This window comes from Myiozetetes cayanensis, unplaced genomic scaffold, assembly GCF_022539395.1.
Source record: "Myiozetetes cayanensis isolate MyiCay16 unplaced genomic scaffold, myiCay2020 scf5-8, whole genome shotgun sequence".
Classification (NCBI taxonomy): Eukaryota; Metazoa; Chordata; class Aves; order Passeriformes; family Tyrannidae; genus Myiozetetes; species Myiozetetes cayanensis.
In genome coordinates this window covers 39435462-39459501 of record NW_026087742.1, presented here as the reverse complement: position 1 = coordinate 39459501, position 24040 = coordinate 39435462, and the positions used below count along the sequence as shown (strand labels likewise).

Genomic DNA, 24040 nt, shown 5'->3' with positions numbered 1-24040 from the left:
CCAGACCACAAATTGTTAAATGTTTTAGCTTTCAGTCATTTCCAAGGAATTTTTTTAGATACAAATAAAAAAAAAAAATTAAAAAGTATTTTTCTGGAGCTACCAACTAAGTGGACAAGCTAAGACTTTTATTTAATATTAATACAGGCACTGTCTAAAATAAAGTAAATAATTGCTAAAAGTTCAACCTTCTGTGAGCTTGTATGGAACTTTTAGGTTTTTAAAGTGTTGCACTAAGCCATTTTAAAGTTGTTCTTAGTCATGACAAAGCTGAGAACCTTTTCATTGTAGTAGTCAGGAGGAAATTAGGGCTCTACAGAACTATAAACATAACTTTTTGAGGCCTCACAACTTTCTTATTTTAAAAATAAAGCAAGTTGGGAAAACGGCAGAATAATTGTGCTAAACTGAGTATCACCTCAGTCAGGAAATGAAATTCTTTAGTCATAATTCATTCATGGTAATAATGCTTTTAGTAAGTGTCAAAATCTTGGTTTCTTTCTTGCCTCTTAAAGATGACTGGTATGTAAGAAATCCAACAACTATAATAGATTTTACTCTTGATTGTCTGTAAGAGACATAGGTACTGCAAAATAATTACAGAATTATTTCAAATCACCCAGTTAAAAATACAGATTTTTTTTTTTAAATTTCAGTATTGTATCAGTGAAACTGATAGATTATTCTTTGAAAATAGCAAATCAGTAAAAGCTTCTAAAGGCAACTGTCAATACAGCATCATAGTACACAAATTTTTATAAATATTTGTTCCTTTGCATTATTGAAATATATGACTTTCTGTGTTACTGCTCTTTTTATGTATTTTTCATTTTGAAGGAAGTCAATGCAATATCCTTGTGTTTCGTAATCTCTGTTGCAGCTGGGGAGGATAATGCGTGGACCATTTATGAAGTTTGTAGCCCATGCAGCCTCTTTCACCATTTTTCTTGGTCTGCTTGTCATGAATGCAGCTGACAGGTTTGATGGCACCAAACTCCGACCCAATGAAACAACAGACAATGTAAAACAGCTGTTTAGGATGAAAACATCGTGTTTCACATGGATGGAGATGCTCATTATTTCTTGGGTAATAGGTAAAAAATTTTGCTTAAATTTTGCTTAAATTCACTATGATTTCAAGTGAAGCTGAACCCAATTGAATCCTTTGCTATCAATGTTTTGTGTAAAAATTGCAACAAAGGGAGTTTTTCGGTTGTCTGCATTCCCACATGGGCCTCATTTGATGTCAGCAGGATTCACATGTGCCTAGTTGATCACATTCAGATTAAGGATTTAGGTGAAATCTACGTCATCTGAATACAAATTAATTCAGTTTTATGAATACCAAAGCAAAGTGTCTTCCAGTTTTCTGGGGGTTTTGAATCACGCTGTGCCAACTACGAAGGGGAAAGATTTGCACATAGTGGGCATAGTTTTTTTGTGTCCAAGTGTCTCTTTCTGCTAAGATTCTCTTTTTTTGCAAGTATGCCTGCAGAACTAACAGTGTTTAGCTGAGTGTATTATTGACAAAAGGGAAGAATATAGACCCCTGAATATTTGGCAGTAAATTTTTTCATCCCAGCATAGGGATGCAATGGGTGCTATGAGCGCTCTGAGCTGACCCGTTGAATCCTGTGATTTAGTACTATTCAGCATCCGAACCTGAGCGCAGGCCCTCCAAAATATTTTGGCTGTCAGATTCTCATTTACAAGCCTAATACCTTTTAATCCAGTGAGGGTTACATGCCCAAATATATTAAGGGTATGGATTCTGGTTGTTACTTAAGACAGTAATGTGTGAGAGTTAACTTCAAGCTAAGTAAAATACCTTTCCATTCAAGAGCTCATACATTTAAAATATTTTGCTTTTATGATCTCTCTGTGATTGATATTTTTACATGGATTCTTAAAGCTTTAAATGACATTGGCAGTCTTTATTTAGTTAATAGTAAAGCTCTTTATAAATTAATATAATTGTGTATTATAGGAACAATATAGCACTTAGATTTTCAAAGTCTATAAATATCAATATTTTCACCCAATATTAAAGGAGGAAATAATAGTTTCCTAATTTGAAGTTCTAGTTTACTAATTTATTCTATTTGTATTTATTTCAGTGTCATGCACAAGACAGTTTATGAAAAATTGATTCAGTGCATACAGAGGCAATACTAAATGTAGTTACTGTAATTGACATTATTATATTGTCCTTATCTGAAAATTATTAAAAGTCCCTTCAGACAATTTGATAAGTGCAAAAATTAGTGACATTATTCCATTCAGCTTTTTATTAAAGATTCTTTTTAGAATCCTAGAAATGTAGTTTATATTTTTTATCTTGAAATGAAAAAAGATTTTCTCAATAAAAAAGATGTCATAAATTAATACTGTACTCTTATATTTTATTACTAAGGAAGAATAAGTGGGAATCAAACAGATATTTTTGTCCTATTGAAGAAGCATGAGGTCTGAGTCTTGCTTTCTTGCTCATTAGGCACATATCTTTTCAAGTTTAGTAAATGAGACTGTACCCAGGGTTATTCTGAAAATAAAAAGATGTAAGTTTCTCTATTAGCTCTACCACAGATCATGCCAGAGCATTTCTGCTCTTTCCATCTCTTCCTGTGTCTGTCTGTAACAGATGGTAACACTCACATCCCATTCCATTCTTCTCTTTGAAAGCTTTTACAGTTGTACAGGAAAAGGAATTTTGAAAGATTGCTATTATTACTCACATGAGAAAGAAGTCTTGCAATCTATATGAATTTTCAGATTCAAGGATTTTATTTTGTGTTTGAATTCCCACTGATCAAAATTGTTTTGAGTTTGACTGCAACCAAGACCATGTTCTATATATAATGAAAATTTAAAATAAAACAATTGTGAAGATAAAAGAACACTGTTTTCTCTCTTCTGTCTTATACAGGCATGATATGGTCTGAATGTAAAGAAATTTGGTCTCAAGGTCCAAAGGAGTACCTTTTTGAGTTATGGAATATGCTTGATTTTGGTATGTTAGCAATTTTTGCGGCATCATTCATCGCAAGGTTTATGGCATTTTGGCATGCATCCAGAGCCCAGAACCTTGTTGATGCACATATGAAAGATCTGACAAGTCCAACACTGGACCCCAGCATAAAATACTACACCTTGGGTGAGTTGATTGCACGTGATTAAGATTTACTTCTGCCACCAAGATGAACTGATTTTTCTATTAATAAGTCTCCAATACCATAGTTCCACAATATACTACTTAAGAAATTCCCACTCCTTCTCCTTCTCATCCTTATGGTAAATTGAATATGAGTCAGTGGTGCCCTGGCAACCAGGAGAGACATCTGTGTCCTCGAGTGCATTAAGCATAGCATCACCAGACAGTCGAGGGAAGTGATTGTCCCCGTCCACTCTGCACTGGTGTGGCCTCACCTGGAGTACTGTGTGCAGTATTGTGCACCATGTTATAAAAAAACCCACTAAACTATTAAAGACTGTCCAAGGGAGGGTCACAAGGATGGTGAGGGGTCTGGAGGGGAAGCCGTATAAGGAGCAGCTGAGGTCATTTGGTCTGTTCAGCCCAGAGAAGAGGAGACTGAGGGGAGACCTCACTGCAGTCTTCAACATCCTCATGAGGGGATGCAGAGGGGCAGGTACCAATCTCTTCACTCTCGTGACCAGTGACAGGACTCAAAGGAATGACATGCAGCTGAGTCAGGGAAGGTTAAGGTTAGATATCAGGAAAAGGTTTCTCACCCAGAGTTTGGTTGAACATTAGAAGGGTCTCCCCAGGGAAGTGGTCATAGCACCAAGCCTGTCTGGGTTCAGGAAGTATTTGGACAATGCTCTCAGGTGCATGGTGTGATTCGTGGGGTGTCCTGTGCAGGGCCAGGAGTTGGACTCGATGATCCTGATGTGTCCCTTCCAACTCAACATATTTTATGATTCTATGATTCTACTGTTTGATCACAGTTCCCTTGGCTATGCTCATACATCTTTTGGGGGAGTGTTATAAACAGCAGGCATTCACACCTTTTCTAGATTATTTTAATCTATTCCATTACACAATACTTATCTGCAAACCAATCTCTGTTTGTGCAACTGTGAAGGAATCTACTGTAATGTGGGGACAAAACTAAGCAATGAGATGCATGAACTTCTTAAACATGCTTTGTCAATATAACCAGTATGTCTTTTATATATTATTTTCTCAGAGACTCTGTTATATTACTTTAATATTTTTCAATCCACTCTCTTTACCAGTAAGAGATGAAAAATGTTAGTAAACTTGCTTGGCATATATGAGAAGTGACTAGAAGCTATTTTACCCAAATGAGAAAAAATTAAGTTCCGTTGACTAGTGTTCACTGTCAACATCACCACTCTGTCTTACCTTTATTAGATATTTTTCTCTAGATACTGAATTACATCATTACATTTCTATATCTGTTCTGTACCTCAGATACTATTTCTCATAAGGTAACATTTCTGTGTTATCCAGGCTGTAGAAAAGCAGAGCAATTAATATATATATTCTGAAACACATTGAATTGTAAGTCTTATAAATTTTACTGGAAAGTTACAGGTTTTATGTAAGTCCTAAAAGCAGCTGGTTAAATATTAATTCAGTTTTCAGAAACACACACTTGAAGAATGTACAAACAGAGACTATTGTTTATGTTCACAGTGTCTGCGTATGACAACCACAAGTCTTGTAACTCATTTATGCTACACCATACTGCATTATTTAGCAAGGTAGTTTCCATTCATATCAGTCAAGGGTTGTGACTTTGTTATGCACTGAAGCACAGTTGAGCCATTTTTTAGTGTATGCATGTACACTGAAGTCTGCTTGGAGAGCACCTGGGTACGGTAGTGCCAACACGGATAATGTTATTTAGTGCTACAGTTTTTTTCATAGGGTAACAAACATAACTTGATGGACACCATGTTGAACATGAACCAGCAGTGGGCCCCTGTGGCAAAGAAGGCCAGTGGTATTCTGGGCTGCATTAGGCAGAGCATGGACAGCAGGTGGAGGGAGGTGATCCTACCCCTCCACTCAGCACTGGTGAGGCCACATCTGGAATGCTGTGTCCAGTCCTGGGCTCCCCAGTACAAGAGAGATGTGAACATATTGGAGAGAAGGGCCTTTACAGTAAAGTAGACACAGATAACAACACTCTCCTGGGACATAGGTAACACATCCCAGGTTAACCTCTTCTCTTTGCCTGAAGTAAAATAGTGAATGAATTTAAGCCTGCCACATCATGAGAGAATGCCTTGACTTACAGCAAGGAAGTATTCTGGAGGGTATTGCTTTGGACTTCTGACCCTTTTCTATAAATATTTATTTAAGTAAAAGTTTAAATTTTAATGTTCTGCTCTGCAGTTGAATGTGTCACATTCCCTATTAAAAGACATTCAAGTAATTCACATGAGTACATTAGCTTCAGCAGAAGAGACTGATAGAAATGATGGTAAAAAGGTGATGGAAATGGGTGTTTGCTGGGAAAAGACCATAACAATTTCATTATAAGACAATAAAAGACAGAAAATATACAGAAATATTATTGTTCATGTAGTTTTGGAGTTGTGAATGGCATTTAATTAATTCAGATTCCCACATCAAAACAGTTCATTTTGTCACAGCTCAGTTTTCATCACCTAACACTATAAGCTGAATTTTACTTATATTCCATTGTAGATGAGGATTCAACTCCCAAAAAGTTACCTTAGTGATCTTATGGTCCACTTTTATAATTACTGGTGATCTAATCAATACAGTCAGTGGAACTATGGAAAGGTTTTAGAGTGAGTTACATGGCTCAATTCAGTCAGCTAAACCTGAGTGACTAGTGCTGTTTGAGTTGCCCAGGGTTTCTTCCCTCAACTTGAAATCACAGAATATCCTGAGTTGGAGGGGACCCACAAGGATCATCGAGTCCAGCTCTTAGCCCTGCAGAGGACATCAACAAGAGTCACACCATGTGTCCAAGATGCTGTTCCGACTGCTGTTCCGATTGCTACTCCAAAAAGACCCCCCCCATAGATGCATACAGTTATCTTGAAATAATGACAGTTCTCATCTTTTGTTTCTAGCCAGAATAAACTGGGATCCCTCTGATCCTCAGATCATATCTGAAGGGCTGTATGCAATTGCGGTTGTATTAAGTTTCTCAAGAATAGCCTACATCTTACCAGCTAATGAAAGCTTTGGACCACTGCAGATATCACTTGGCAGAACCGTGAAAGACATCTTCAAGTTTATGGTGATATTTATCATGGTGTTTGTAGCTTTCATGATCGGCATGTTTAATCTCTATTCCTACTATCTGGGGGCGAAACAAAATGAAGCATTCACAACGTAAGTACAACTGATTAAAATGTAACTTTTTTTTCTTAGCAGTAATGTAATGAAACACAAAATGTGCTTTGCAAAGCTACTACTTTTTTGAACATGGGGAACTGAGATATCTTTATCAAAGCAAGGGAAAATATGTCTTCAAACAGGTGGAGATAGGAAAAATTACCTCAGAGATTTGGACTACTATATATGTATAAACTGATTAAGAGGAAATACATGTATTTAAGTGAACTAACTTGAAAAAAAATCAGAATGCCAACACCATGGTTTTACGTGGAATAGTAAAAATTCAGCTGGAGGATTATGGTCTGTGAGACTCATTTTTCTGAAAATTGATGATTTGCCATCAGATATCCTGTCTTCTCACAGTTTCAGAATCTTTGTCATAATAGTGGTGGAATAATTCATACAAAGTGAACTAATGGTGCAATTTTAATAATTTACAGGTAATTATTTTTTATTTACATTAATTTACATTCAGCAGGCTGTAGCATGTAGATTATTTAACAAGTAAATAATTGTAATATTCTTTCAAGGATGGGTACATAATTCCTAAACTGAATCAGATGGTTTTATTGTCAGTCCTAAGTTTTAGGAATCTTATATTATGAAACAGCCTGTGGCCATGAAATTAGTCAGTCTACTGTTATGCACTGTGGTAGAGTTCTACTTTATGATAATGGAAAAATTGGTACACCATATAAAAATGGTAACTGACAAATTATGCAGTGATAATATACAGCTTTTCTTCAGTATTATATGCATGTGTTCAATTTCTCCTTTTAGTGTTGAAGAAAGTTTCAAAACATTGTTCTGGGCTATATTTGGACTCTCAGAAGTTAAATCGGTTGTCATCAATTATAAACACAAATTTATTGAAAATATTGGTTATGTCCTTTATGGAGTCTATAATGTTACCATGGTCATCGTCTTACTGAACATGCTTATTGCAATGATCAACAGTTCATTCCAGGAAATTGAGGTAAAAACTGCTTTTATGATGAAGTATCACCACATTTACTGTTACAAATAATTGTATAAATCTCCCAGAAAATTTTCTTGTTGTCATCTTGTTTAAGAAAAGTAACACATAGGCTTTTGGAATATATTAGGAGAAAATACTAATTCCACTGAACTTTTTTATTATAAAATACCTGGAAGTTACCTGGCTGCATGTGCTTGCATTAGTAAGAATCAGACTGGAATAAGAAAATGCTGCTGAACTCTGTTCCTGAAGAGGATGGGCTACATGGTGCGACTTTGTGATCTTTCATTTGCTTCATTTGTAATTATTTGAGAAATTTCCCTCTTGCTCCAAGGATGTTCTCATTCCTATGCCTTGGCCTTGCAAGCAAGTCTCTAACATGCTGCATTCTTCTTTCATTAAAGAACTGTTGCTCTAGAACTCTGAAGTGAACAAAACTTTACTTGACAAAGTAATCAGCAAGGCTACTGAAAATCAGCATAAACTTTTGCATGACATGTAAAACGGAGGGCTAAATCATTGTCATTGTTTTGGAAAAAAAGTAAGCAGATCTCCAGGAGCTAGGCCATCTCAGACCTTCCCAGATGATGTCCTTGCCACACAGCATGCTCAGGTTTGACGCCGCTCTGGCCCACTCTTCTAGGCTCTGCTTTGGGGCTGTAGCATTGTCTGGCTTGAGCAAGAGCAGCACGTTCTCAAGGGAGGCTCATATTCTTCTGACTTGGGAAGCCACAGAGCAAACCTATGAGGTTTAGAGAGTTAAAAAGCAGTCTCTTATCAAAAAATAAGCTGACTGGATAAAAACAACTTCTGAAAACAGGCACAGCAATACTGAGTTATGTCCTTGGACATGATGTCAGTCCTTTCTGCAGAAAAACCCTCTTAAACTTTGCAGGGCAGAATAAAGTGATTGTTTTGATGATCCTAAATGTTAAACATAAACCATGGTGATGGTAGCATATCTGGTTTAATCATATGTTCCAGCAAGTGAAAGGAATTATCTAAGAATCACCTAATCTTTTTTAACTTCATGTTTAAAGTAACAGAGTGATAGAGTCTATAGACTATTAGCAACGTCTGTCATTGTAATCTTATGTTGCAGACTATTAGTACTGACCCTGGAGTAAGCAATGTTTAAATTAAATCTGTTCTGTTCTTCTGTAATCACATTATTTTAAATGGATTAATAAGAATCATTCCATTCATTGAAAATTGGGTTTCATGGATCATAAGCAAGTTCTTGATCTGTTTGAGATTAACTTCAGCCCTTACATTCAAAACACACATAAAGTTTAACTAGAGCATCTTTAATAGTCAAAGTGGTATTAACAGTGTATTAACATCTGTGTTTTCATTTTACAGGATGATGCTGATGTAGAATGGAAATTTGCAAGGGCTAAACTTTGGTTTTCTTACTTTGAAGAAGGACGAACTCTTCCAGTACCCTTCAACTTAGTGCCAAGCCCAAAATCTTTGCTATATCTCCTAATCAGAATAAAAAAATGTATTTCTAAACTATTTCTGTGCCAAAAGAAAAACTTTCAGGAAGATGCGGAGATGAACAAGGTAATTTTGGCATGTGTATACTGACTGCTAATTTTAAAAGATAAAAACAATTTTAACTTCATTTTTGTTGTTACCCTGTTTTACTCATGAATTTCCTAATATACTTCATCCATCCTGAAGTCAGTCACTAACATGGGTACAAGAATATTCTAGAATACAGTGTTAAAACCCTTGCTAAAGTCAGGTCAGGTGACATCTCCAGCTCTCCCCTTATCTGCAAGTCATTTTATCTCAATGCCATATGATGGTCAGACAGATTTTACTTTTCATAAATCCACACCTACTTTTTCCAGTCACCATCTGTTCTTTTACGTACTCCAAGAGGATTTGTTATTCGTTTCCAATTTTTTGCCAGTAACAGAAGGGAGGTTGAGTGCCCATGTTTGCTCAGATCATAATTTTGACCTTTTTTGAAGATGGGTTTGACATTTGTCTTTCTTCAGTCTTTGGGGACCTCTCTCAATATCCATGTTTTTTCATAGATGATACCGTATTTGCAAGGGGTTCATCTGCTCTCTCAGCACCTGTGGATGAAGCCCTTTGGGTCCAAGGGACTTGCCTGGGTCAAGTTCTCTCAAGTAAGCCCTGTCCCCTGGAATCCCTTCACTAAGCACAGAGGCCTAAGAGACTGTTGATGAAGCCTGAGGCAAAGAAGGCATCAAGTCCCTCAGTCTTACTGTCATCCACTGTCACTTAAATCCCCTTTCCCACTGAGCAACAGACCCACATTTTCCTTGTTCTGCCTTACATTGCTATTGGAGCAGTAGAAGTTTTTCTTATTGCCATTCCAAATGTTAGTTTAAGGCAAGCTTTGTCTTTCCTAACACCACACTCACATACCTGGACAGTTTCTAAATTCCCCTTGATAGCCTGTGTCTACTTGCACTGAAAATGCAGCCTACTTTTATCGTAAATCATTTTTTATCTGTTTTATATATGCAAGTGCAGTAAAAAGTGCTTGAGTTGATTCACTGGGCTTGCTTAAGGAGTTTGTAGTCAGTGTATTTTTCCTGCACTGTCTTGGCATAAATCAAAGTAATTGCTTTAGGAGAATATGGAATGTTAGGTGATATTGGAAATTTAAAGACTAGCACTATTCTAGCATACAAAGAAAAAGGTTAAAATTTGTCATGGTAGCGGAAACAAAATTGTCTTCTATGGAAATTTAAATGTGGAAAGAATTTTGTTAAAATGTGTGGTGGTCCGAGCGGAGGCCTGTTAAAGGTTATGAGTTCTTGAGTCTGTAGTCAAGAGTCATTAGCTATTAGACTGGGGACCACTAAAGAATTTACATGTGTCTGTCAGTTCTTTGTCACCAGTGTGACAAGCACATTTTTCAATACAGAGTTGAAGAGTAGAAGAGAAAAACTGGTTTCAATCCTAGATGGAAAAAATGGAGTTTTAGGAAAAATACTATGCCTCTGACAAACCTCTGCCTTTGGTTAACTTTATAATAGTTTATGAGAACAAACACAGGTACTACAGTGTCACCAAAGTCAAGATTGTTATTAACTTCAAATGTCTTGAGTACTATTGGTAATTTTCCTAGTGTTTCACAGATCTGTCTTCATTTTACTTGGGAAATCTAATCCTAAGGTATTTAAGACCCAACAAAGGTGATACTTCATTTGCTCACGTTTTTAATGACTAGCATTTGCAAAACTTGGTTTTAAAACCTCTGTGAGTGATAAAGTCATCACTGAAAAGTCATGCATAAGGGGATGCATGAGATATAAGGAGATGCATATAAACTTAAAATTGAGTGATGGTGAGAAACAACAAATGGTTCTTTTTCTAATTCCCTTGTGACTTTGAAAATCACATAAGTAAGTTAGAAGCTTGTTTGAGTACCTTTTTAGCATGAAATTTATGTTCTTTAAAACAGGTACTCTTAAAAATCCCATTTATGCACCCTAAGGAAAGAAGCTGTATTTTTGTCACTCCTTTGAAATCTAGAAATTCAACTAGAAGGGTGCAAAGTGTAATAATTACCAGTTCTAGATAAAACAGTAACAGGTGTATCAGCTTTTACAACAGTCCCTCTGAAAGACAGCTGTAAGAATGTAAACATCGTTTATCAGATTTTTTCCTAGCCCTGAATTAAATTTTAGTCTTCAAATATTAATGCTTTACACTCACTGCAGATTGTAGTGTAACTAATCCTAAATGAAATGTGCTTACTCCCCAGCCAAAGCAGCTATAAAACTGCAAATCAAATTAAAAAAAAGGCTTTTATGTTGATAAACATAAAGCATCTGAGTTGCATTTATTCATTCTTCAGCTTTTCCAGCAGGGTGATTGCTATCACCAGATGATTACATTTTTACTTACTTTTTGAACCACTACATGCTGTGGAGCTGACTTTATCTGACTCTATGAGATGCTGCCATCCTGTGCACTTCCAAAAAGTAACTAAAATGCTTTTGTGTTACTTTTTGACCCAGTGTTTATGATTCGTTGTTGTTTTGACCAGTTTATGGCATCTTCTCAAAGGCATTCTCAGGCTTTTGGATTTTGACTTTGGATTCCTGAGAGTGCTGTTGCTGCTGAGCAAGGAGATATTTACACAAGGAGCTACTATAAATGTGATGATCTGTGCAAAGATAAGAAAAGATTTGACAAGACCAGATGCAAGACCCTAGACTTAATGGCTGTGTTTATGCTAGTGAAATGTGAAGGGTAGCTTGTCTGGGCATTGAGGCCAAATCAGGAATGGCTTGCCCCTATTTAAGTAGTTTTCCTTGCAAAGGGTTGCTGCAAGCTCTTGTCTTCAGACCATTCCAGTTGCCAAACTGTGCCTAGGAAGGTAGAAAATCGTTCTGGGGCAAGTCCTACCTGGGAGGAGAGTAAACGTTTATTGGTAGAAGACATTGCATTGCAGGGCCAAATAATGTTAACACACACTTGAGTTTACTGATTCAGATCCAGCCTGTGGGTCTTTCTCCTGCACAACCAGCATCTTCTCAATGCAAAAGCAACAGCAGCTTCACGGTGAGTGTAAATACAAGACTTAGGATTAGAAGGGGGGGAAATTTTGCTCCTAGAGCCAGCTCTGCCCTGATTATTGTTGGCAGAAAACAAAGCCAGATGCTGTCAGTGCTGTAATTATGGCAAGTAATTTACATTGCTGTGTTCAAAGTGTAGCACACCAGAAGTTAATTTCTTGAGACATATCTGCATATAATACTAATGGCTGTGAAGTTGTTTTCTTTCAGGCTGTTGATTAAAACTCGTAGATTTCTTGTTTCAAGCTAGAATTGGAGTTTTAAACATAAAATGAACAAGAAACTCAAACTAAATTAAGGGGAGAAATAAATTAAGAAAAAGGAGAGTTTTAAAGAAACCTACTTAGTTTTTTATTCTAAATTTTAAAATTGCCTTGTGATTGAGAAAGTTTGTTTTTTTAAGAGTCACAGAACTTGTTTATCATCTTCCTGAGCTAAAAAACAGTAGTTGCAGATCATGTATTTAAACCTTGTTCTTGAAACCTGGCCCTTCAAGAAAAAAATAAGGGACAACCATTTATTGAAACTGCTTTAAACCTCCATTCAAATAAGAAAAATATTTCAGCTTTTACTTTCCTAGTACAAACCAATGTTTCTGAAATTTTCATGGGTGGCCTTTGGTTATGGGAGCACAAACTGATTTTCTGTGAATTCTCCCTTCTGGTCCAAGCATGTACAGTTTTTTGGCATGCCAAATCATCACCTGCTTCTGAAAAATGGGATTTAAGACATTAACAGAGTGGTAAACAAAACAGCTACAATAATTACATTACTATTGTGATTGCATTCAGTTTTAAGTAATACTAGAGAATGACGAAATGAAAAGAAAGTTTAAAGACAAAGGTGTTTTCTAAGAGGAATGATGCATATGTGCTGCATGTCATCTCTCACACCACACTCTTGGAAGAGAGTTATTTTGTGGGGTTTGAATCATTGTTTTATTTAATTTACATTATTTCCCTTCTGATTACTCATGTTCAAAAAAAATGTTAACTTGAAAATAGGAATTCTCACTGAGTTATCGACATGACAGGCTGAGTGTACTCCAGTAGTAATTTGGGGGAAAGAAAAAAACCATAGGCATGAAAATTAAAGAGAGTTTAACAATGTTATTTGACGTTATGATGAAATCTTGGCAATCTCTGCCACCAAGTGGTTGTTCAGCAGCACACAGTAGATGTTCTGTCCTGTTAGTGTTACACATAAGCAGATTTAATGAAGTTACACACTTTTGACTTGTCTGCCAACTTTAAGGTGCACTCTGTAGCTAAGTTCATTATTCTGTCCAAAAAAGTGCTGAAGGGTAAAAGTTAAGATAAATTTGTTATAGTGTGCCTGATTTTACAAATTTGCAGTGTCTCACTTAACTGATTTTGCCACATAATACCAGTTTTTCTATTTCAAGTGAAAATCAAATTGTAGTTAAGCATTTGATTAATATTTGAAGTGAACCAGTGTAACTTAAATTTGAAGCTGGTAACCAGCATGACAGATTACTTTAAAAATATATAATAAAATACATAGTAAATACTAAACATTTATAAGGAAAATCTGTAGATTATATATAAACTGGTAAGTAACAGGATCATGAATGATATCACAGCTGCAAAGTCAGAGATCCAGGAGTGCTGGGACACCAGCCACACAACTATAGCCCAAGCTCTTGGCCTAGGGCAGTTTTACTCACAACAACTTCCCTCTGCTGCTGCAAAGAAAGCATGCTTTACCTCTTATTCTACTATATTATTTCCAAAAATGGTGCATGGGAAGTCCAGGAGCTTAAATAGCAGGAAGATTGTTTTTCTCTTTTAGCCTAGTAGTAAAGGTGAGGCCCAAGACAGTATTAATAGTTCTAAAATCCTGAAAGACATAGTGATTGCACAGTTGAGTAAACTCACTAGCCATTACTTTTTATCATAAATCAGATACTTAGTTTAAGTTTAAGCATTTAGATAAACTTATGTTTTCTAATATATATTCAAAGCATTTAAAGTAGCTTTACTCAAGCAAGAAAAAACAACAACTTGCCCTTTCTATACATCTTTTATTTAACTTCCGTCCAAATGTAGATTAATATGTAAGAGACAAATATTAATTATTTTATATTTATATTATTATATATCTTCTATCATTATTTTTGGTTATTCAAATAAACAGTCTGAATAGAGAGAGAATGTTTTTTTCAAGAATGTACATATAATTCATGAATCTTTCTAAAGAAAAAAATCCAAGTTCATTGTGAACTTTATATTAATTGCAAATGAATGTATTTTACCAGTAGGTGTCAACTTTTCTTCAGGAAAAAATGTCAAAATACAAACCTGATCTAGTGGAAGGTGTCCCTGCCCATGGCATTTAAATGGACATTTAAAGAACATGTAGTTCTTTAAAGAACATATGTTCTTTAAATGTCCATTCCAACACAAACCATTCTTTGACTCTGAAATGCTAAACAAAATCTAAAAGTATTTAAATTATTCCCAGTGTACAGCTGCATCTAACCCTTCCCTGCTTTCCTCCATAATGACTTATATCCCAGCATATCCCACATAGTACTTAACAGGCTTCAAAATGGTCCAGTTTACTTATCTGTAGGTGCTCTATGTGTTAAGACACAACATAGAGGATTTCACTGGAAGGACAACACAATCCTGCAGGATCTGAGACACTGCAATGATTGCCTGGTTCTTTAAAACAGTAAAAATTTTACTGGACCATGTAAAATTTCAGACTTTCTCAAGTCCCACTTACTCCTCATCAAGATCAGTCATGATGTATATTTCACAATCTTTATATTACTTGCACTACTTGTTGAACTGGCCCTGTTATTTATGTAAAGTAATACTATTTGTTTTGACAGCTACCGTTCACTCTTACCGCAGCCCGGTCATTCAGCTTGAGTCTCAGTTCACCATTTTGTGATTTTTTAGTCCTTCTCAAAGATGTAAATCAGTAATGAAGCCTACAAATTGCATCCTCCATGTTTCATTGGGGATTTATGCCCTTTCAGCATGTATAATAAAGAAGATGCAACTCAAAAGTGTCAGCTGATAATCTTGTTGTCCCTTGTGTGAATTGCATGACCAATTAGATTCAACCAGTGAGGGGAGAAACAAACTCCTTGTGTGTTTTGTGGTAGTGGAGGTCACATTAATTACAGGCAAGTGCTATGAAAAAAAATGGAAAGGGATAATGCTGTCACCCTTCTTTCCTTGGCTTCTCCCACACCTGCCCTGACCTTCCCTCATCTGTTGCCTACAAAGCTGTACCACACCAGTACTGCCTTCCTCCTGACATGGATTTCCCCTCCTGTGCATCAGAGGAGCAGGAGAAAGCCCAGAGTGACGTGGCCACTCTATTATAGTCCCTTGGACATATTAGGAGCAGGTGAGAGGCAGAGTAAATGGAGAAAACCTACCAGTTATCACTTTGCTACATCACAGTCTGAAAGTGTTTTTTTAATCTTGTAATGAAATTCTGTACATGTATGAGGACTTTACTGCAATAAATTAACATTTCCTGGTTGAACTTAACAGTTAATGTTCTGTCACATGGTGTATATATGCATGATTTATACATGCTATATATGTATTTTTCTTTTATTTATTTTGAATTATAAATAATCTTTCCATTTCAGCTTGATCAGAGGAAGCAATCAAGTATAAGAAGCTCAGATGAAATCCACTTAAACAGTTTAAACAATCCTCCAAGACAATACCAGGTAAAACCCAGTTTATTTTTGAACAAAATCAAAAAGTAGTAGAACTGGCAGAATGATGTCTTGAGGATAGTTTTGAATTTATTCTAAACAACGTGAGTCAGGAATAAATTCACTGGCCTTGTATGTATCTGAAATAAATTTAATGATATATGTATTTGCAGAACTATCTGAGGGTATTTTTCTCTCCTCTTTGTTTCTTAAATGCTGCCCTTATAGTGTAATATTTTAAAGTGCTTGAGAAATAATTTTAATTTTAGAGACAGGATGAGTCTTCAATTGCACAATGGGAACTAAGAAAACCAAAACAAACCCTCAAAATCTTCCCATTCCATCTGCTGAAGTAGCTTAGCTTATTGTTCTACACCTCTGTATACAAATACCTCAAGCACTGCAAATGTCTGTCAACCTTTATGCTTTCAATATAGTCTGATATTTCTTTGTCTCCTAAACAACTGCAGTGAGCCTTTGTGCAGTTAAGTATAAAGAGACCCAGCACAGTCCACCAAAGGACCAGCTATTCTGATCCAGAGACTGCTACTTTCCTTCCTGTAGTACCATACAGCAGGTGGAAAAGAAGAAGCAAGAGCTGCCTGGTCAATAGAACATGACAATCTGAATGAAAAGGGTATAGAAAACAAATATACTTTATTGACTGTAAGACAGAAAAAAAGCTCTTCCCCCTGGTCAGGCAAGCTCTGTTCCGTTCTTATATTATGAAGTCTGCACAAGTCTGTTCCAAAAACTCCCTGACTTCTTCACAGCCAATTTCATTAGGATGCAATGATAGATATTAAAAATAAAATTTTACCCCATAAACATGAAGGTGTGTGGCTTTGTATTTTGAAACATTCTTGGATTATTAGAATAAACAGTACAGCTGCTGACCTTGCAAGCATGACTGCAGTGATGATCTGGAACCACTAATCTGGGATGACTCACCTCACAACCAGCTCTGACCAGGTTTATTACTGTGGAGACAAAAGCAGATACATAAATCTATGTATGTTTTATATCTTATGGTGAAAAACAAAAAGTGTTTTGTTGTCATGGACTACACCATAATATTAAACCCAAAGACAGAAATACCTGTCCTAAAAGGTGTTTGGATACCTTGTTCTTTTTCAAGTAATTTGAACTAATGGGAGAATCAGGGCCAGAATTATTTTTTCCTCAGGGTAAAATTTACAATAGATTTACTACCCTCGGTTCCCCTTATTATTAGCAGAGAGTTTAGTCAATCTCATAGTGTGATCTATTTGATCAATTTTAGTTGTCTGAGATAAACTGTGCTCTCAGGTTTGCACTTTTTATCCATAGAGGGAATTAAAGGTGACAGATATGAATATTTACATTAGAAAGTATTTGGTTAGATAAGTCCCAACTGAGATACTTAAATGACTCTTAGAATTGTGGGTCCCATTTTCTCTAAGCCCAACATTGGGAAAGCATAACTTATTAAATATAATATCAAAATAGATTAAAATAAACTGATGACAAAAGGGTTTGGCAATTAGCACTGCTAAGCAGGGTCATTGTCACCTTGTGGTCGCAGTAAAGGCCAGATGGTTTCACCTACGTGGAGATCAATTGATCATTCTTAGAGACTACAGTAGTAAATTAAGCTTCGTGAATTCTGACATTTGTCAAATGTGTTTAGTTTTCCAACTTTCACCTACATATATGTGCAGAATCATAAAGTTGAAATATCTACTACAGATGAAAGCAGAGATTTTTACATTCTATTTGTTTAACCTGACTAGTCCTACACTGAAATGTCTGAATGCAACAGAAGGTAACAGAGCTGCTGTAATTTAACCCCAGCTGTCAACTAAGTGCTGCACAGTTGCTCACTGACTCTCCCCATACCACCCCCAGAACGCTGTGGGATGAGGAGAATTGTAAAAGGTAAAACTTGAGGGTTGAGATAAGAACACTTTACCAATATAAATAAAGTAAAATATAATAATAGTAGGAGTAGTAGTGAAAAGGAGAGAAAGAGAGAGTGAAAGCTCAGTGATTTGTCCTTTAAGGCCAACTCCCCTCCATTTATACGCTGAACATAACATTCTGTGGTATGGAATATCCCTTTGGCCTGTTTGGGTCAGCTATCCTGACCGTGCTCCCTCCCTTGTGCACCTCTTTACTGGCAGAGCACGAGACACTGAAAAGTCCTTAACCTGGGGTAAGCACTGTTCAGCAACAACTGAAACACGAGTTATCAACACTATTCTCATAATAAAACCAGAAGTCACACTGTACCAGCTAGTAAGAAGAAAATGAACTCTGTTCATTTTCCAGCTGAAAGCAGGACGAGAGCTCATATTTTGAAATGTCATAACAATACTAGTCCAACAAAGAAAACTTTTTTCTTTCTTTATTCTCTTCAGAAAATAATGAAACGTCTAATTAAAAGATACGTATTGAAAGCTCAGATAGATAAGGAAAGTGATGAAGTCAATGAAGGTGAGTATGTTGATAAATTGTATGTTTAATCAAAGAACCAAAACAAATGAAAGTGGTTACATATGCCACTCGAAAAAAAATGTTTACAAAATATTTAATTCACTTGACATATTTACAAGTGCTAGATGTAAAATTACCATGAAATTGAAGTTAAAGAAGAGATGGGATTCCTGTATCTTGTCTCCCATCAGAAACTATCAGTGATCTGACAAGTTGTCAAAAGTGTTGCTATTTCTAGTAATAATAGAAACATAGAATCATTTGGATTGGAAGGGACCTTAAGGATCATCTAGTTCATTAAGGATCATCTTCTTCTAACCCCCTTGCCATGGGCAGGGACACCTTCCAGTAGACTAACTTGTTTAAAACCCCATCCATCCTGACCTTGATCACATACAGGGATGGGACATCTGCAGCTTCTCTGGGCAACCTGTTCCAGTGCGTCACCACCCTCACAGGAAAGAATTCCTTCATAATGTCCAATCTAAACTTAACCCTCTTTCAGTTTGAAGCCATTTCTCCTCGTACTATCGCTGCATGCCCTTGTAAAACATCCCTCTCCAGCTTTATTGTAGATTTCCTTTGGATATGGGAAGGCTGCTGTGATGCCCAGGCATTTCCCATGGTGAGACTGCATTTAATGCAGCAGCTGGTTTGAGGCATTCTCGTATGACTTTTGATTTGTGTCGGTATGTGTTCTTATTGTGAATTCATATATGGGGATGTACATGTTTCAGCTTCTTTTGTGTGTGATTTATTAGCTGGAAACAGCTAGCAAATGCACTTCATAGGGATGTTCTTGTGTGTTTGCACCCCTCTGATGCTAGAAAGATACTCAGTGCAGCAGGAGAAGGAGAGAACTGCTCTCCTTTGGACAGTGAGAGGCTTTGTTGCTAGCCAGGAGGACTCAGGCAACCCCAGTCTGCATGATCTGCAGAAAAGGACCTGAGGGTGTTGGTCACCAGGGTCTGAACATGAGCCAGCAGTGTGCCCAGGTGGCCAAGAAGGCCAATGGCATCCTGGCCTGTGTCAGCAATAGTGTGGCCAAGTGTGGACAAGGGCAGTGATTGTCCCACTGCACTCAGCACTGGTAAGAACGCACCTTGAATCCTGTGTTCAGTTTTGGGACCCCCACTACAAGAAAGACATTGAGGTGCTGGGGGATGTCCGGAGAAGGGCAGTGGAGCTGGTGAAGGGTCTGGAGCACAAGTCTGATGTGGAGAGGCTGAGGGAACTGAGGATGTTAACCTGGAGAAAATGAGGCTCAAGGACAGACCTTATCACTCACAACTACCTGAAAGAAGGATGTAGCAAGGTGGTGGTTGGACTCTTTTCCCAAGTAACAAGTTACAGAACAAGAGCAAATAGCGTCAGGCAGAGGTTTAGATTGGACATTAGGAAAAATGTCTTTACAGAAGAGGTTGTGAAGTGTTCAAACAGGTTGTCCAGCCTGGTTGAGTCACCATCCCTGGAGTTATTTGAAAGACATATGGATATGGTGCTTAGGGGCAAGGTTTAGGGGTGGGCATGGCACTACTGGGCTAATGATTGGACTCAGTGATCTTAGAGGTCTTTTCCAACCTAAATGTGATTCTGTGATTCTATGATTTTATGATGTCTCCTGCTAGCAGAACAGCAGCTTCCATATCGTTTGAGTTTTGTGAATTGATGTGGCCTCTCACACTTTTGCCTTCAGATTTGTTTGATTCCTGAACTGCATCTTCATATTCCTGTCGTAAACCACCATTCACCAACAGGCAATAGAACATCTGCCTTTTCTGTTTCAAAACAGAAATACAGAGAAAACCTGTGATAATCGGGACATATTTGGATACGGTGTTTTTTTCTTTTGTTTCTTAATCGTGTGATCTTTTAACATTTGTTACAGGTGAACTGAAGGAAATTAAACAGGACATCTCAAGTCTCCGTTATGAACTCCTTGAGGAAAAATCTCAAAATTCTGAAGATCTGGCAGAACTTATAAGGAAACTTGGGGAAAAACTGTCACTTGACTCCAAGGAAGAAGAAAGCAAGAGATAACCGAAATGTTTAAGAGATGCAACAGAATGTTAACAATTCACTTAAAGCCATATTTCTGTTTTTTCTCAAGTCTAGCTCACGTTTATACAAAATATTCAGAAATAAATCATTCCAATTCTTTATTGAAAAACACAGTGGTACATCCTCTGGGTCTACAGTAGGGAGGGGATGCCACTTCAGTAAAGGTATTTATTCTTTACCTGCTGAAGAAGAGTTAATTTGAGATAATTTAAATACTCAATTTACCTCTTTTAGAATTCCAGTGGAATCTTGATAAGGCCAGTCATGAAAGATTAAAAGCATAGATCTAAAATTTTCCTACATTACTGTTTATTTTTTGCAAATTTCCTTTTGTAAAGATTCTTACATATATTTTAGTGAAACAAAAGAGAAAAATTACAGGCTTTTGCATATATATGCATGTGTACATGTATATATATATATCAAAAGATATTTAATTTTTCCATCATTCCCCAACTAGGGTGGGAAAAAAAAGTTAACTGTCTTTCTTAAAAATGGACAGGGTATTAAAATAATTTAGGAATGCTTCCTAATGCAGAGGTAAATTATCAAGGCACACATAGCATGTTACACTTCTCGCAAGTTATCCCTGTCACCACTGGACTGGACAATCCTGAAAGATCCCTAAGTTCCAGTGGTAGTTAGTGCATTAATGAATAAGTATTTTTCACCAAGTTTATTGAAAAGCTATTGCTGAGACCAGAAGAAAAATTTCTTTAATCCATAATTAATCCATAATTAATCATTGATGTTCTAATCTGTTTCAGAATTCCCAGGTTCTCCAGCTTTTATGTCTTGAGCTGAACCTCCCAAACTGCAGGGTGGGGGATTGAATGTAACATTTTTATTTAAAGTGGAAGATACTAAAACGTTAGGTGAAACCCCTCTCTGAATTCTGGGAGTAGCATGGGGGACTTTGTTTCCCCATACTCAAACCTCTGTAAATCATACCATTTCCTTCAGACCTATCCATAGCTAACAAAAGCGTCTTGTTCCAAGAATTCATCAAATCTCATCTTCTTTGCATCCCTCATCCTTTTTTCCACTGGAGAAAGCTCAGCTCTTGTGCTGTGTTCTTTAGGACTCCAAAGAAGAATCTCTACGCCATCAGCAGAAGCCTCCAGTGCTTTCACCCTGCCCACTGCAATACTTCTATGCCTCTTTCTGTTAAACTGGAGATGAGGTGTCTGTCTCTGGCTGTTTGTTGTATCACTAGTATGTCCAGGCAGGACAGTCAGCTAGTTTTTGTCTCTCCAGGTTGATACAGCATAAATTCCAGGTAATTTTTTCCTCAGTTAATACAATAAATTTTATTTCTCTCTTCTGACAGTCACTGATTCTGTGACTGTTATAAATATATATTGTACTGGGCATCTCTCTTCTCTCTAAACTTGGTTGAGATTAGTGAAAGGGCTGTTAAAAACTGTAACAGGGACATCAAGGTGTAGAATGCGCTTGTGAAAGACTTGTATGTTTAAGAAACAAGGATGAAAATATCAGTAATTGCTTTAAAATTAGCTTTGTGAAATTTATTTATTGTGGAATGTATCTGAATGTTTCTGCCTCTTCCTTTTAGGCTGAGGTTATTTTTTAATGAGTTTAGATTAGTTTCTAGCTGAATTTACTGTTAGTCCTTTTGAAAAAAAAATTCTAGTGGGATCACTGTGTATTATCAGGGAAAAAAAACCCAAACCAAGTATTAAAATGGGTTTTGAAATCAGATGGAGACAGGTGGAGCCAAGGGGCTGAAGTCGACCTGTCCTGAGGGTATTTGTCACGGTTTGGGGGAACTACTGGGCACGTTAGTTTAGGCACCGGTGGAGCATGTGGGGCAATCTGTGTCCTTGGGCCTCAGGCATAATGAACTCAGGGTTTATAAAACTTCTAATGCTTCTTCCTCTGAGGGAGAAGAAAGGAAGTGAGGTTTTCAAAGATAGAGCATGGGGAGTTGGTGTGACCTCAGGCTGGGAGGCAGTGTGACCATAACTTCACTGTCTTTTGGCTCTTGGATGGTTCCCAACCATCTCCCTTGGGCAGGACTGGCCACTGATTTTGAGTTCCCACTTGAGTGTTTTGGGCCTGGTTTTCCAAAGCAGTGAGCAGTTAGTTCAGCACCATGGAATAACAGTTTTAGAGGCCATGCTTGCTCAAAGCACATCTTCCACCTGTGACAAGCTCCTCAGAAAATCTGTTGGTCAGAATTTGAGGTAACAGGGACAGTCAGCATTTGCTTTTGGTAATCAGAAGTCTTTATTTTTGGTCATTGTAATGTGCAGTTTGGATCTGCTCTAGTGCTGGGTGATGGTAAACCTTCACTCTCCATAAACCCACTGAAAAGATGTACATGAACACAGTTTAAGATCCAGGCACTTTTAAAGTGAAGATTTCTATTACAGAGGTAAAATGTACACTGTGAATTTGTTTAAGCCCAAAATTTGGCTTACATTAAAAAAAATCAGATCATATTGTATATATTGTATTTCATTAAGAAAATACATATGGATTTTTTAATTCAATGAAGATATTTTATATGTAGTTATTACTCATGGAACAATTTGTTAAATATATTTGAAGAGGTCTATTACCAAATGTAGTGTGACAAGCAATGTAGTATTCAAAATGAGCACAATACCAAATATATTATTCTGTTTAAAAAAAAATTAAATGTATCTGACTCAAAATATCTTTGTGATGCATTGTATGAACAGGTTGGTATTTCACTGGGAACCATTGGCTGCTCTTGCCTGGAAGACTAATGTGATAAAATACTTTCATTTGCTAGCAACAATAATACAAAAAAAAAGTTTCAAAGAAGGAACAAGGGTCTTTTCATACTTGATTATATTCAAGGCCAAGTATTTTGTCTGCTGTGACTGTGACTGATGCTAGATGTTTCAGAACATCTGCAGTAGGTAACAGATAATTTCCACCTTATATAGTTCTCCTTTTGGTTTCCAATAAAACAAGATTGATATAACTTTGATGAGAAAGTATTTCCAGATTTATCTGTGAATTATTAAGATAGCAAGATAGTCTTGCTACCTACGTATTGTTTCTTGAAATTTTTTGAGCTCAGCAGTTCAGTTTCTGTAGCAACTTCCACATCTAAACCAGACCTGCTGTGAAGAAGTATTGCCTTTATATATTTTCCCCTGAGTATTTCTTAAGCTTGAATTATGAGATACAGTGAGTAGAATCTGTTATCTCTTAGACATTCTCCTTTCTGTTCATCCAAATGTATTTCACTAAAAGATATAAAAGGGCTTAAGAAGTTCTGAAGAGAAGAAAATACAGTAAGAAGATCCACAACTAAACAAATCTTTGTCCAGTGTTTTCTCACACTTTTCTGGATGAAACAGAATCATGTCTAAATATTGGGAAAAAACTTTATGCATTCTGGAGAACCATGAATTTTATCAGAGAGCAATACTGTAATGCAAGCTTAAGGTACTCAAGATTTACAGTGAGGTCATGAATAAGAGCTACTAGATTTCACATGAAAATTCAGATATGACATCTAAAAATCTGCTGTATTTTACCGTATCTTAGAGCACTTACAGGCCAAGTCAACGAATCCTACTGGTTCTAGAAGTGGGATCTACAGGTTCATCTGATTTTAAACACCAGCTATGAAGACTTCTGCATCTGAGCTTGTCTAGACTTTCTTTGTGTTCAGTGGATAGAAGTGGTCAAAGGCATGATTTTGTGTGATCTTAAGGTAGACAAGTATCCCAGGTGAGTCACATTGTAGAAGTGACCATTTTTCTCCTGTTACTCCAAGAAGCCACTGTGACTGTTTATATGGTAGCAATGTTTATATTGAAGTGTGAGAAGTCCCAGCTTGACATAAATGATCACTTCAGCACACTGCAGGGCCA

General features: G+C 36.8%; 1 protein-coding gene across 1 annotated transcript in view; it reads left to right on the top strand.

Moving 5' to 3' along the window:
• The window catches only part of TRPC6 (transient receptor potential cation channel subfamily C member 6), an 87312-nt gene extending 63973 nt beyond the window's left edge, over positions 1-23339 (top strand). Inside the window, exons 5-12 of the mRNA XM_050333942.1 lie at positions 881-1094; positions 2927-3154; positions 6097-6361; positions 7148-7343; positions 8709-8912; positions 15555-15638; positions 18026-18101; positions 19990-23339. Coding sequence (XP_050189899.1) covers positions 881-1094; positions 2927-3154; positions 6097-6361; positions 7148-7343; positions 8709-8912; positions 15555-15638; positions 18026-18101; positions 19990-20141 — 1419 coding nt within the window. The 3' untranslated portion in view covers positions 20142-23339. The remainder of the gene's footprint in view (positions 1-880; positions 1095-2926; positions 3155-6096; positions 6362-7147; positions 7344-8708; positions 8913-15554; positions 15639-18025; positions 18102-19989) is intronic.
• Positions 23340-24040: the final 701 nt, after the last annotated feature.